At 46.8% G+C, this 15,177-nt stretch overlaps 1 protein-coding gene across 1 annotated transcript in view; it reads right to left on the bottom strand.

Annotated features, from left to right (window-relative positions):
- CSNK1E (casein kinase 1, epsilon) overlaps positions 1 to 12,730 on the bottom strand; it is an 18,747-nt gene extending 6,017 nt beyond the window's left edge. The window contains exons 1-4 of the mRNA XM_010021055.1: positions 12,648 to 12,730; positions 6,618 to 6,728; positions 6,317 to 6,465; positions 5,387 to 5,615 (exon numbers count right to left, since the gene is read on the bottom strand). Of these exons, the coding sequence (XP_010019357.1) occupies positions 5,387 to 5,615; positions 6,317 to 6,465; positions 6,618 to 6,728; positions 12,648 to 12,723 (565 nt within the window). The 5' untranslated portion in view covers positions 12,724 to 12,730. The remainder of the gene's footprint in view (positions 1 to 5,386; positions 5,616 to 6,316; positions 6,466 to 6,617; positions 6,729 to 12,647) is intronic.
- Positions 12,731 to 15,177: the final 2,447 nt, after the last annotated feature.

Genomic DNA, 15,177 nt, shown 5'->3' with positions numbered 1-15,177 from the left:
AAAAAAAAAAAGCCCACACAACATTTTGGACAAAGTCCTTTACATCCTGAGCATCCTGAGGAGAACAACAACTTACACAGATAACAGAGATGCAAAATATGGCTTGAGGGAGAGCACGGGGTAGAGGAAAGACTAGAGAGATTCATGTATTATATTAATTTACTACTACAGCCCATTTTGCTGGGTTCAGTGCCATGTCCTGGAAAATGCTGCAGATTATGTATTGGTCTATGGGTTAATTCTCAGTATTAGTTACATTCTACCACCTGCCCATTCAAAAGACAGTAGATTATTACAGCTACCCCTTATTCTGCTAGCTGAGCTGAACCCTGGTGGAGGAGAAGCTGTAGCACATCACAGATCTGGATGTCCAGGTGTACCGACACATGCTGTGGGTCACCATGGGCCTTTCTTCCTCCTGCATCTCTCATAACCTCCTAGCAGTTTTGAGAACTAGGGGGCTTGACAAATTAAAAATATTAGGGGGTGGAGGGGGAAGGCACAATGGTTACAGAAGAAAAGGGTCTTGTCGCTCTGTTACTGAGAGGAGAGGGGCTTTAGGACAAAGCACATGAGATTCCATAAAAATGCCATGTTCCAAGACAAGAGTAGAGGAGGAAGCAGCCTTGCAGATGCCCAAAAAGTATCTTATTTCTGCATGCCCAAACTAACAGCATTTTTTGACCTAACTTACTGCTTCAAGTTACTCACTTTAAAGGGGCTAATACTTCCTAATCTTAACAGGCTGCTGCCAAAGATAACTACATGACTGGCTGGGAGATGCTTAGATGCTATGGGTGGAGCAGGGAGAAAGAAACCCAGGTTTGCATTTGGCCAAAGGCTGGGATATGTGTAGTCTCAGAGGGCTGCAATCACACACCACGTATATCAAATAAATAAAAATAGCAAACATTTGATAATGACCTACATCTCAAGACAGAAGGCATGTGGAAATGGAGTCAGAATGCCAGGGCCTGAAAGCAGAGAAAACGAGTGTAACCTCAATCTTGCCATTTGCCATCCCTTGACTTATCTGTGCTGTAGCTTTAAGGCCTGTAACTGTGGGTTACCTGTCTAAAGCATGGTTGTGCCCCTCAAAAGAGTAAGGAAAGGCAGGACAGGAACCAAAGAAACACTGAACAAGCAAATCACCATTTTAGAAATAAAACAGGATCTTGCCTCCAAAATCTTGCTTGAACTTCCCACTACTTACGGCAGGCTGGACCACACACCTCCACTTGTGTGGAGCACAGCAGCTTTGAGCACAGCTGCCAACCCATCCAGAACAGGATGCGTTCTGCAAACATATGCCCAGGCACAGTCCTAGTGATTTGGAGAAGGCCAGAATCCAAGACTTGAGGTTAGGTAGCCTGAAGTCAGTGGGGGATACTACAAGCTCTTACCAGAAGCAACAAGAGGGGTTACAAAACCAACTGGATAGCTTACTAGTACCTATTACATGCATGCAAACACACCCCAACTGTGCCTTAACACAGCAATATGACAGAGGGGAAAAAACTGCACGCACACCACCTCATTATTAAAATTATTAAAATGAATGATAAATGTCTGGTTGAATCACATCCCTAATGTCCAGTACCTCAGGTATATGTGGTCACTAGCCCACTTAGAACAATTTCAGTGAGCTTCAAATATATCAGCTGATGGGTTACAGTTGTCAAGCTGCCTCAAAACATTGTAGCTATCTTTCATCTGTAACCCAAATTACCACATCCTGAATTACATGTCTTCTTTTTTTTTGTTGTTGTTGTTGTTTTGTTGCTTCATCTTCAGTTACTATTACACATTTCCATTTTTTTTATGGGCCTGGTCTCATACACCAGCATCCTCAAGATACTAGGTAACATTAGGCAGCAAAAGTGGAGTAATTAGAGTTAGAAGAAAAAAAAAAAAAAAAACTCACCTTTACACACCAAAGAAACATTATTTAAGATCACTACTTTCCACTTTTAGAAGCTTGACAATCATTGACTAACTCTCATGGCATCCCTGCGACACAGTGGGGGGAAGTTATCTATCTCACTTTACAGTTTGAAAAGAGAAAGCGAAACACAAGTGACACGAATGCCTGCCCAGAGCAAGTCAGTCCAGAAGCACGATTACAGCCCTGACCTGTGACTCCACATCACACTTCATTTTAGTTCAGCTTCTTGTTTCTCCTACAGTACATGAGGAACTGCTACATTTATAAGACAGTCATCCTTTCCTCCCACCCTCACAAAACCTCTTCCAATGAAAAACAGGAGGTTGCTTTCCCACACAACCCAGCATAACCTCAAACCCAGCCCACCCTGCAAGAGATCTGTCAGTTTCCTCCCACTCCCAGGGTGGTTCCCAGCCAGCCCACACCCTCACTCCCTTCCCAAAGCAGGGTCCTCAGAAAGAGCTGAGTCAGGGGTGAGTAGCAAGACAGCAAGTTACCTGTGGAAGGCATGGGTGGGCAAAGACAGAAGACTGAGGACTGGCTGCCTTGGACAGAAGGTTCATGACAAAACTTGTTTCTTTGCAGCTGAAAGTGCCTACTGGTCCCCCACGACAGTGCTTCCCTCCACCCTGATCCTACCCAAAGGGATGCTGTTCCACCCATGCAGGACTCCCTAGAAGTTAGCTGTGTTCGCTGGAGTCAGCCCAACACAAGCCATCTTAACCAAGCAATGTTTTCCTGACTATATACTTAGATCCAATTTTGCAAATGCTGGCTGGGACTACACTTCCCTTTTCTCTCTCCAGGCATGGCAACAGCCTTTAAGAACACACAAGAATCCAAAATGGGAGACAGAGGGCAGGATGAGCAGAACTTGATGATCCGCACAGCCCACAGTGAGACCACGCAGGACTCCATTTGGGGAGGAATTCCCCACCCCCAGTCTCCTGTTATCCAGACAGAGCCCACCAGGCTTCTTTCAAGACTGCCTCCTGGGCACCCCTGGGCATCTATTTCAGACTTTACAAGCTCCAGAGGGTGCAAGGGACTCTCATCCACAGAGCATGTGAAAATTGACTGGAATGCGTGAACCAAAGCCTGTACAGTCTAATGACTCCCTCCTCCCCCCCGCAAGTGTCCAGCTGTGGAAACCCTCCCCAATCTCGCCTCCTACTTTTCCCCCTTGTCACTGGGAAAAGAATGCATTTACTCCAGACATCGGAATGCCCAACCCTTAGCTTGCACATTCAAATAAAGGCATTTATTCATTTGCTATTCCCGTCACATGAACACCCTGGCACCTGGTTCCTTCCTTCTCCCTAAACCACGTTAATGTAACATTAAGACAGAGAATTTAGTCTCTGAGAAGTCAAAAAATTCAGAGTGACGGTTTCCATGGCAATGCTGCTAACTCATAAACGTGCTTGTCACACACCCCGTGGCAAGATCTTGAGAAACAGGAACTCCAGCTGCAACTCCGACACCCCCATCCCCTTTCCTCCAGGTAAGCAATGTAACCTTTACGCCATTCAGGGGAACTATCTACAACATGGAGATAATACACCCGAGACCTGTTGCGAAGAGTAACTCACACCCAGACCTTTCTGAAGTAAAGGGCATGAAGAGAGCAATGGCTGTGCTCAGACTGATGGCGTATGCAACTTGCCATTGGATTAGTGTTCAGACATTGTTTGTTCATCCTGCCACACAAGCCAAGCACCAGTAATGAAGAGCTAAGTTGGGGTGGGATGAATAATAAAGTCCTTAAAAACAAGAAAAAAAAAACCAAAAACCCACCAACAAAAAAAACCAACCCAACAACCAGATATTGAGCCTCTCGTGATCAGTTCAGACAGAGCAGGCACACACAAAAGAATCAACAGACATAGTAGTGAGACTTATTTTGTGCATGTCTCCTTTGGCAGTTACTATGGCTGTGGAAATTTTGACTGAGAATCCAATGGAGAGTCAGTTATATATAAGCAGGTCAAGCCAGAATACAGAAGACCAACTCGAAAAGCTCTACAAGAACTATTTTTACTATGTGGAAGAGGTCAGGAGATCACAGCCCACTCTCAATACACAACACTCCCCATTTTGATATAAATAAAGCATTTTCAGTCTACAGTTATACAGTATGAAGCAAGGAAGGGAGTGGGAAACTGCTCTATTTTCTGCAGGGCAAGTCTTGATTCCAGATTTCTGAGAAACCATATGCAAGAGGGGAGTTTTCCCTAGGAAGAATGAGGACATGGAATCTTGTGGAAGCTGTTAGTTTAAAAAGATTTGAGTTACTTGCTCTGTTTTTCAAATTCCCACCTTATTCACCTCAGAAGGTCTCCCAGAGATGCAAAATGAGCTACAAGCACAGCAGCTACTTTCCTGGGTCCACAGGCAGGGCAGCTTCAATGTTTCTGCTCTTTGGATTTGCCAATCAGTAGCAGAACCAAGTCAGCCTGCTCTGAACAGGCCCTACAGTTAACTATGAAAGTCTCCCACTCTGGACAAAGTTTAGCAGAAGACAGACATCACATACTAGAGAGAAGTTTCTGGTCATGGAACAGAGAAAACTTCAACAGGTTTTCACCTCTCTTACTCACAGCTACCAAGTGTTATGCATCAGGGGCTCATTCACAAGACAAGAGTTGGATGACTTCAGGAAGTTTAAGGGCAGTGGGTACTAACCTGCTCCTGAGACAATGGCCACTGCCAATATAAGATCTGTGTGAACTCTCAGCCCTTTTCTCAGCCTAGTTTTATCCCATCACTACTAATCATAGACACTAAAGGCAGTGCCCTACCTCTCTAAAGCTGCCTCACTCACTCTTGTGGTGAATGGGATAGTGTGGTTCAGAGACACACCTGTATTTTGAAGGCCAATGACAGCCAATCCTCAATCACAAAACACAGGCAGTAGTAAGCTTTCCCTCATTTCAGCTTCTTGTACCTTTCCAGCAGATGGCTACCCCCATACTCAGTGGCAGGTAACAGGATATTACAGTGGGCCTGTATCCTTCCAGCTGACAGCTACAGAAAAATCACTGATGAAGGCACTCTGGAGTTAACAAGAAAGGTTTCAACTGCAAATATCCCTAAAGGCTCAGTGCCTGTGAATGTCTCCTTTACATATCTAATCAGCCTGCAAGAATTGTGCAAGGCAGAGTTAGGTGCAGTAGAGTTGGGGAGGCCACAGCTTTGATGCTAAATAGGGCCCCACTGTACTAAGCTGCACACAGATAAATACCAGTAGACAATTTCTGTCTTTAGGAGCTCAGAGTGCCACAAAAGGCAGGAGAGGTAACATAGGCCTGACAGCCAACTTACTTGCCCGGCACCTCAAGGCAGGTCAGCAGCAGAGCCAGGAACAGAACCCAACCCCCTCCTTCTGGGGACATGCTACCTCCCGTGGAAAGCCCCAGCAAGGGGCAACAGCAGGCTCACCAATTCCCAGGTGGGTGTTGATAGAGGCGTAACGGGCTGTGCCAGTCAGATTCTTGTTTTCCCGGTAAGGGATGTGCTGGTGGGTCCGGGCATCTCGGTACTTCTTGGCCAAACCAAAATCAATGATGTATACTAGGTTGCCTTTTTTGCCGAGGCCCATAAGGAAGTTGTCTGGCTTCACATCCCGATGGATGAAGTTCTTGGAATGAATGTACTCAATACGGCTGATCTGGAAGGGAGAATAAATAAATCAATAAATAGTGAGACAAGCAAGAAGGAAACTTACCATAACTGTGTCAGTTAAAAGCAGCACCCTGTCCAGGTCCCAGACACTGGCCTGTCAGAATAGGGAAAGGGACACTTTGCAGAGAGTATCAGAAATGACAGCCAAGGAAAAGAGACCCTCTGGGGCAGAAAGATCTGGAGATGGAGACAGAATTCAACTCTGCACACCAGTCCTCAGTCTGGGGAGGTCACCATTAGCACCACAAGGAAGGATGGGAAGCAGGTCTGTATAGACTAAAACTCTGAGCTTCAACATTGACGCCAGTCAACTTCCAAACAATAGGAAAGGGAGAGGGTCCAGAACAGCTAAGGGTCTTAAACCAAGGGCATAGGCAGTTGAGTCAAGGTAGGTAGCAATGCCAATCATTTATCACACAGGGAAAAACTTCCGCGCAGTCAACGCTAACGCAGGGTGAGCAGCAGGGGAAGGAAGGAGGGATGGAGATCAGGAAAAGCCAGCAGTGTCTAGGTTCCATGCCCCCAGCTTCATCAAGAAATAAAAACCTGGCAGCTGCTTACTGCTAAGCGAAAAAAGCCTGGGATATAGCAGTTCTTGAGCAGAGGGGATCGGAGAGAAAAAAAAAAAAAAAAAAAAAAATGGCATGGAAAAGGAGAGTAGGCACAAATGCTTCAGAGGAAACTCACCATCTGGTCTGCCAGGAGCAGAACTGTCTTGAGACTAAATTTGCGGGAACAGAAGTTGAAGAGATCTTCCAGGCTGGGCCCCAAGAGCTCCATCACCATCACGTTATAGTCCCCCTCTGCTCCACACCACTTAATGGAGGGGATACCCACTGGGGAAAGAGAACTATTAAGCCCACAGAACTGCTGCATCCCCTGCTAAGAAGATTGTATGTAACACCAAATCATTTCCTTTCCAAGACCCTCCAGAATAATTTCCTTCTTCAACCACTCCCCCACCTCCATCCTTTTCTCCCCATCTCACCTCCTCCTTGCATCATCTTGTAGAACTTGCTTTCAATGTGGAGCTGAGGATGCTTGGTTTTGACACATTCCAGTTTGATGGCCACCTCTTCACCAGTTGCAATATTGGCTCCTGCATAGAAATGAGGGTAAAATGAAGATTGTGCAAGCTTCCACTGAAGCTAAACACTTTTAACAAGGCCTGTACAGGTGCCAAAAATCTTAAGATTTGCCCTGAAATTTATTCTCTGTGACAGAAATGAGAATCAGCCTCTCCAGCTTCATACAGTGTTTCCAGCACTGCCGTTTGCAAAGGCAAGCCCAGAGGATGGCACATGAATAAGAAACCAGCTCTAATCCTGCAGCCAGACTAGATCAATGTCCTACAATGTGTTAACTGCCTCATTGTCTCAAAAAGTGCCAGACCTTGAGAGGTCAGTCTCTACATACCAGCAGTACCTGACCTGAGTGGAAGTTTTAGCTGTCCATGATCATGTACCCTGAACCCAAGCCAGCCCCCCAGGCAGTGATATGGAATACCTTTTGCACAGCAAAATTACTGGTTTCATCAGGTACATCATGTCAACAGAGCCACCTAGTTCAGGAGGAGACATTGCTACCTCTTTTTTCCAGAGCCCTGACTTGCTCAATACAGACAATTCCCAAACGTCCATCTTCTCCCCTCTCCTAAGGGCTTTAATAATACCTTTATCTTTTGCCAACACAGACACATTTGCTATACCCCAAGTTAGAAGCATGAAAAGTAAACTGAATTTGATACCAAATCGAACTACTCGGATGCCTTTGTTGAAGGTATTGCTAAATAGTTTGCAATGACACAAACCCACCCCACACACACACTTCTTTCTGAAAAGAACTGAGCTGTCAGCCATGAAAGCTAGCACTCTAGCCTCAAAGTGCACTGCCAAAGGAGGAACAGGCTGGTCTTTCTCTTGTACTAGCTAAGAGTATTCCAGATGTTTCACATCATCCTAAAATGGAAAGAATGAAGATCTGTACACAGGTCGCTGGAATGACGCTCAAGACTTGCTTCTCTCTCCCCCTCCATGCTTGCCTCATACACATAGAGAAGCTCTTCCTCATATCTGGAACTAGTAAAAGTTGCGCTCAAACACAAATCAGAGAGCATTTCTGATCATGAGGAGCTTATGAACACTGTCATAAAATAAACTACTCTAGAACATACATGCCAAACATGAGCTGGAGTTAAAGGTGACGTTTTGTAGATAACCCACAGCTAGTTTAGTAGGTTGGGTTAATTTGTGCTCCTGATCCCTATGATAAGACTTTCAGAGTACACAAGGACAGCTGCAGAAAGATCTCTCCACCCATCGCCTTGAGCCAGGGACCAAAGTAAAAAAGGAAATGTTCACACAACTGGATCCATTTTCCCCTCTGGATCCTAAGGATATCCATCTCCTGTTGAACAGTTCTGGATTGTAAACAAAGTTAGCCAAGAGCTGCCTGCTAGCAAAAAGACGTCATCTAGATACTGCAGCGCTGGGTCAAGACAGACAAGCTGTTAGGAATTTGTAAGACAGGAACAAAAACCATCAGGGCCTAGAGGGATTGATTTACTAAGAAAGATTAAAAGAGCTAAATATGTAACATAGACAAGACATACAACTAAGAAGGGTGGGGAGGAAGAATGGGACATGACAACAGTCTGCAAATATTTGAAGGCTGTAAACACTAAGGAGGGAGAGGAATTATTTAGGGTGCTCTGAGGAAGCAAAGGAGAAGCAATGGGATGAATTTAGTAAAGGTTTACTCAAGATCCAGGAGCAGGGAAAGGGAAAAGGCCATCCTGAGAGCTAGAGCCATTTGTCCAATGGTTACTTTAGGAAAGATGCTGGTATTTTCCACTTAGAAACTGCTGGCCAGCAAAACAAGTCTGTACATTCCCTTCACTCCACCACAGGACCCTTCTTACAAGCATCAGGAGTGCAAGGAGGAAAAGAGCAGGAAAAGGGCCTCAAATCACAGTAAGAATTTTACTCTTGGAATAGTATCTACCTTTTAAATTAGTGTTCAATCACTAACCCTCATTCAACATGGCAACACCCAGGACATCCAAAAAATAAGAGCACTTCCTTCACGTCTCTCTTTCCCCTGCCTTCGTGAAGACTTTCCTCCAAATCCCCTGCAGCAGCTCCCTTGTCCACTCCCTGAGGGGATTTTTCCCTTTCCTAATCCATCTGCTGACACATAAGCAATGATGAGTCTTGCTGACTTTCAACAGCAGTAGCATTAGCATTTCGAATGAACCCTACCCCCCAGAAGTCGAACAGTAGAAAGATGAATGAGTTCTCATCTCCACATTACCCTGTGTGTTTAGGAAGATGATGATACATCCATCTACTAGGCTGTCTGCAGGTGGGGAGTGTTATCTGTGAGCATGTAAAGCAGAAAAAGGGACAGGAGGGGTAAGCATCACCTTAAGATTCTGCAAAATGTGAACATGCCATTCAAATGATCAACATGGCCTTGAGCCCCACGCTCCCCATAGCCCAAACACAGGTGTTAGTCTCCTAGAAAAAGAAGAAAAAAACCCATGACCTGGAATGGCAAAAGCAGGACCAATGAGGAGCTATTCTTTGCTGAGGGGGTCACCAATTGAACACTCACCCCCTCTCCAAACCCCACTCTGTCTTCAGGTTGCTCCCCCTACCATTTCTTGGCTAGAGATCTACCTAGACCAAGACTGCCACAAGCGAGGAGGGAATTCAAGGGAAGGAGTCTCTCAGATCCTTTGTTCCATGCTTTAACCACCATCTTTTTTAAAGATACAAGTACAAAAGCAACAGTTCTCTGTTCCCTTTCCAGAGTGGCAAGCATCACGTTTCAGACAAATGCAGCGGAGCCTGCCTAGCTTCAGCCACTCGAGAGACATATGTAGGATTGGGGATAATTCCTTACATCCACCCCCAGTCTCGCTCCGCTGTGGGGGCTGCACAAATTCAACTCATTCATCACAAGCTGTTTGAAACGGGGCCCTGGGGACAGAGGATGTCACCGGCTAAACAGGATCTTTTCAGCGTGGAAGCCTTGCTGCATGTCTGATACAATAAACACCGCCCTCCCTGCACATCCGGTGAGCCAACAGGCATAGCCCCCCGCTCTCCCCACTGCTCACTCCCCTCCCTACAGCTCTGAGAGGGAAGAATGGAGGGCTGGGAACAGATGGAAGAAGTCAGATAGGGCGAGAGAGAGTTAACAGGCCAGGAAACAAAGGGAAGGCACTCCCCTCCCAGCAAGGGAGGAGCCTGCCACCAGGAACTGTCCCCAGCCAGCGCAGGTCCCAGCATGCTTTGTCTGCCCAGCTTCTCTCCACCACCAGTGTGCATCCCAGCCTGACAATTCTTACCATGTCCAGCAACCCTGCCCTGCCTCTTGGCCAATATCTCCAACAAAGCACCTCTCTGATGGCCAGAAGGTCTCAGAAATCCCTCTGCAAATCGGGTTTTGCTCTTCCAAGTGGGCATTTTTAGAGACAAATGGGCTCGCCAAGGCCCAATCTCATTGCCCACCTTTCCACATCAACATGAGGAGGATATCCCCCCAGCACATCCATCCCCACAAGGTAGGGCATGGAAGTAAGGCACTGTGCTTTAAGCCCAAGCCGAGGATTTAACAGGAGTCCATCCTTTGTGTCTGCCCATGTAGGATTTCACATTTTCTTCCGACAGGGAAACACCAAAACAAATCCCAAAGAGCATAGCACACAGTACCCACTGGTTACTGTGGTGAAGGTACTAACATCCAGAAATAGAGAAGCTGGGAATTAACTGCACAGCCCATGCTCACCTACAGAGACAAGGCTTGTCTGTCCCTTCTCCATCTCCGCACCAATACTGAGACAACTGTGAGGTGAACCTGGTGTGGGAAAGAAGTCCTCATGAATGAGTCCCTCTGTCTCAGAACAGACCATGAGAGGACAGCATGAGCACAAGCCTCTTCCAGACACACCAGAGACTCCATGTCCCATCCCTCCAGGCTGGGGAGTCACCCAGGCTCCAACGAGTCTCACTATCACTGCTTCAAAACACACTGGCTTGCACCTCAATGAACATCACAAGGGCTTTGATACTGCATTTAAGTAACTTGGTTGAACTTGGCAGTTGGAGGCATCCCACTGTGCTCACCACGCTAGAAAAGCACTGGGGCTTCCTCTGCCTCTCATGTTGTCTGGTTACAGGCATGGCAGGCACAACCCCTTCCCTTCATTTCCATACCCCCTCTGCACAGGCGGAAGATGTTACATGATACAGAGGAATAAAGTCTCAGGACTCTCCATTTGATACCTTCCTTCTTTTCCTATGTGTACCCCAGAGGTTTTGGCAAGATCCACTGTCCTAGTATAGGACAGTACAGGTCTGGGAGACTTCTCAGACCCCTAGAGGGTCTGGAAAGCTTCAAGTACTAGCATAGGTGGAAAATGCTGTGTCCTCAATCCCTACCACCTGGGGATTAGAAGTGTCACCCAAGACACTAACTGGCTGGAGGGCCACAGAGGAGTGGCATACAGTAGTAGACCGCAGCAAAGGCAGCACACAGTGGAATTGGGACCTCAGGTCCATTATTTATCATCTTTGTTCACACTCTGGGTAAAGGTGGCAACAAAGCCTTTTACCGATGATTCCCACAGGATACTTAATCAAGAGAAGCTGCCAACACCAATCAAGAGAGAATAATAAAGCAAGAGGGAACTGGAGATAAAAGCCAGAAGTAGAAAACAGAAGGTGATTTACAAACACAGGGAAAAGTAATATGAACTAGAGGTATTCAGTGAAAGGAACTTGGGGAGGGATGCGAAAATGTTTCAGATCCTGCAAGAGATGCCCTACAATACAGCTGACAGAGCACTAAGGCCAATTATGCAACCTGATACAGTGTTGGTGATGGGGGAAGCCAAGGAGACTCAAAGCAGTCTATGCAGAAGCATCACATTACAGATCACCCAAGAGTAGCCCTTCAATGCCAGGCACTGGGAATGCCACACTTCGAATGCTGTGTAGGCTCCAAGCTGCTCAGCAGATGGACAAACTGGGAAAAATGAAAGGAGCAGCAAGAGTGAGGAGTGGTAGATGTACTGGGAAACAAAATACAACTCAACTGAGAAATTAATAGTCAAGGAGCACACAACGACCATCTGTAAGTACCCAAAGGGTGCAAACATCAAGAAGGGAGAGGGCCATAATCCTGCTGGCCTGCAGGACTTCAGCTAAACAGGCAGTGGTGAGAACTAGATGACAGGTAGAGCCACGCCAGCTCTCATGGAGGGATCAATCAGGCTACTGGGTAGTCTTGCCAGTCTGACCCCACATGGTCTGAGACAATAAAAACACCAGCAGACAAAGCATCATGGCACATATATACCCATTAGCATGCTGGCTTGGGAGAACTCCCCAAGTGACCTGCCATTGTAACAGGAAACCCAGAGCCTCATAGGCTCTGTCCATTGAGCTCCCAGTTCAGGTCATTCCAGACATTAACTAAATCCCATTACAGATACAACTGATCTGGCCTCAGGACTTTAACCAGGCCAGCCTCTCTGACCTGTTTTGTATCTCCTGGTCTCAAACCTATTTCTCACAGGTGCTGGACCATCTCTTCGACTACCAATCTTCCCAAAACTTTATTCCTTCTACCCTGAAAGAACAGCCATCTCCTCCCTTTCCACCACCCACTCTTTACATAGTTTATATTCACACACACCAAAGCTCAAGAAAAGGAAGAGAGCTGGAATAGGGTGTATGACAAATATGCCCTGAATAGTTCAAATCTAAATCAGTCTGACCAAACACCACAATGTATCCAATACTTGCAAGGCAAAGCTGAGCTCATCCCACTTTCTTTGCCACCAGAAACCAGCAGCAACTAGCAGGTATTCCTGGAAGCTCTTTTCCTCTCCGCCACCTCCAACCTTACATGGTGCCCACAAATATCAACAGGCAAGAAAAACAACCCCAAAACAATGATGTAATTGAGAAAAACAACTTTGCAGGTGGAAATGCAGACTCACACTCACCTAGGTAAATGTCCCCAAAGGAGCCGCTGCCAATCTTTCTGCCCAGCCGGTATTTGTTCCCCACTCTAAGCTCCATGGTTCGGTCGTGCTGAGAAAAGAAGCACAGAAATTGCGGCATCAGAGCAGAAACAGGAAGTGAATCATGTAACACGAGAGAAGAGACCTCCCCGCTTCACCCAGAGGCTGGGTACAGTTTTTAATCTTGAAATACTTCACCTTCTACACAGCCTCTATCACCTCTCCTGACCTCCTGGACGTCCAGGGACAGCATGAGCTGGAAATGCTACAGGAACATGCTCCTTTCAAGTGTTTTTTCCATGCTCTCAATATGGGAATGAAGGAGGGTTGAATCTCTTCCCCACCATTTTGTTCAGAGACTTGGGGGAAGGGGAAAGGGAGGACCCAGGAAATGCCTCCTAAGAAGGTTTCAGCAGGTGATCACTACTGTGAAGAGAGATGCTCCTTGTAACCTACAGTACCTGGCACCAGGACAGCAGTAACCTCCCAAGACACCAAAAGGAGCAGGCATAATAAACCCTATGAGAAGGAGCAACCTCTGGCCCAGCCCTAGACCAGCACCTCGATGGTGGTGAAGCACAGGACCCAAGGGCTGTGAGACAGACTGCCAGAAGCAAGCGACTCCATTGCTCCTAGGCGGGGACCAGCACATGGGACAGGGAGGAGACATCTTACTGAAGTGAACCCTGCAAGGCATGCACTGACTAGGAATGCCACTTGCTTATCTCCAAACACTTCTGCTGATGGGATCACTGCCTCCTTTGGTCTACCTGAGCTGCACCATCTCTGTTGCCTACCTGGGTGTGCCGGCAGTTTGTTTTTAGCAGCTCAGGCCTTTCCTCATCCCTTCACCTGAGGTGATTAGCTAACCCTTTGACCTGCTATACCCCACCAACATGCCCAGGCTTAGCTTACTCATCTTCCACATGAAACCAACTAGGAGGAAGGACCACAGCCACAGAGTTCTCCCTGCCAACCTCAACTTCTGCTGCAACACCTCAGCCAAACAGTTCCAGCAGTTTCCCCCCCTAACAGCCCCCATTCCCTCATGCCTTCCATGGCCACCAACTTATTCTAGGAACCACGTCTCTTCCCAAGACAGCAAACACGTCTCCTTTTAGAGGGATTTGCTACACTCCTAATTTATGCAATGCCACATTATTAGCGTACAAAATGCAGACACAGAGCCTGTTGGGGACAGGAAAGGTGAGGAATGATTCATGTTTTCACAAGTAGGTGAGAGGAACTTTCCCTTGCTGGAGCTGGTGGGAAGGAAGGAAGGAAAGAAAGAAGGTAGGAATGGCCTTGTGAGACACAAGCACAAAAAATATAATCCCAGCTATAGGATTCTGGGCACACTATAAACCCAGAGCTGCTTCTCCTGCCCCAGGAGATGGGATTACAGAAAGAGGAATGGACGGGCTGCAGAGACATACAGGGAAATAATCCTATCAAGGAATTCAGGGGACATTGTGAACCCTGAAAGCAGAACTCCAGTCACCAGAAACCACACACAAAACACTTAAGAGGTGGAGTCCCTTCACCTAGTATTTACTTATGCATGTGGGTTTCTGTGCGCCTAAAGTCTAAAAAACCCTGTGGCTATTTCTGACTTTCTTACTACAAGGAACGTAGGCAGAGCCTTGGGAACCAAACCAGGAGGCAGGCGTACCTGGGTGAGGGTGCAGCAAACAGACATGATTTTTATCCGCTGCCTGCTGTTCTGTATAACCACATTAACACACATCTGACTTGCTTACACTCCTACTCCAATAAACGATCAAAGGTCTGTGTCCCCAGGAACCCGTCACACCACTGTCAGGAAGACAGCTCTCCAAGCTCCTTCCTTCATGGCCTGCGAACCCTGAACACTTCCACTCCAGTCCAACTCCCAGCCAGGAGAGTCTACAAGCAACAGAGATCAAAAGACCAGGCAATAAGCCCTGGCAGGGTCTCCTTCTGGTGGGGGCACAGCAGTTACTGCTCTGCAACACCACAGTCCCAGGCCTAAATTTGGTCCCACCCTTCTGGGACAGGCAGGAGCCGGGTTAAGAAGGGTTTCTCGTGCAAGGAAGCAGCAGCTCTTTTAGCTGATTAAGCAACAGGCTCCAAAGGGGAATCTAAAAAATGCTCCGGGGTGAGGTGGTGGAAGCGGGAAGCAGGATAATGGACTGAAAAATCATGGTCTCGCACAGCTGTCATTTTGCCTTATCTCCCCCCCAACACACACACACAAGTGTGCTTAGAAAACCAGGGTGGAGGAGGACAGACAGAGAGGAACAGCCTGGATTTATGGTAAGGGGGGGAGGGCACACATCCCACCCCACCCCCCAACTGCTCCAGGAGTTCAAACATCGATCACATTTGCCTTTACTTCACACACGTACTCCCACCAGCTACAGCTTCCGCCCTTATCATCTGATCTTCAGGTCTACTATTACAAGAAGAAGAAAGAAAAATTTACATCTAAAATTTATATTATTATATATGAAATTTGTGTTAGTCCTTCTAT

Source organism: Nestor notabilis, unplaced genomic scaffold, assembly GCF_000696875.1.
Source record: "Nestor notabilis isolate BGI_N333 unplaced genomic scaffold, ASM69687v1 scaffold22008, whole genome shotgun sequence".
NCBI classification, from domain to species: Eukaryota; Metazoa; Chordata; class Aves; order Psittaciformes; family Psittacidae; genus Nestor; species Nestor notabilis.
Note: the sequence above shows the minus strand (reverse complement) of the source record. Positions and strands in the feature narration are given on the sequence as shown.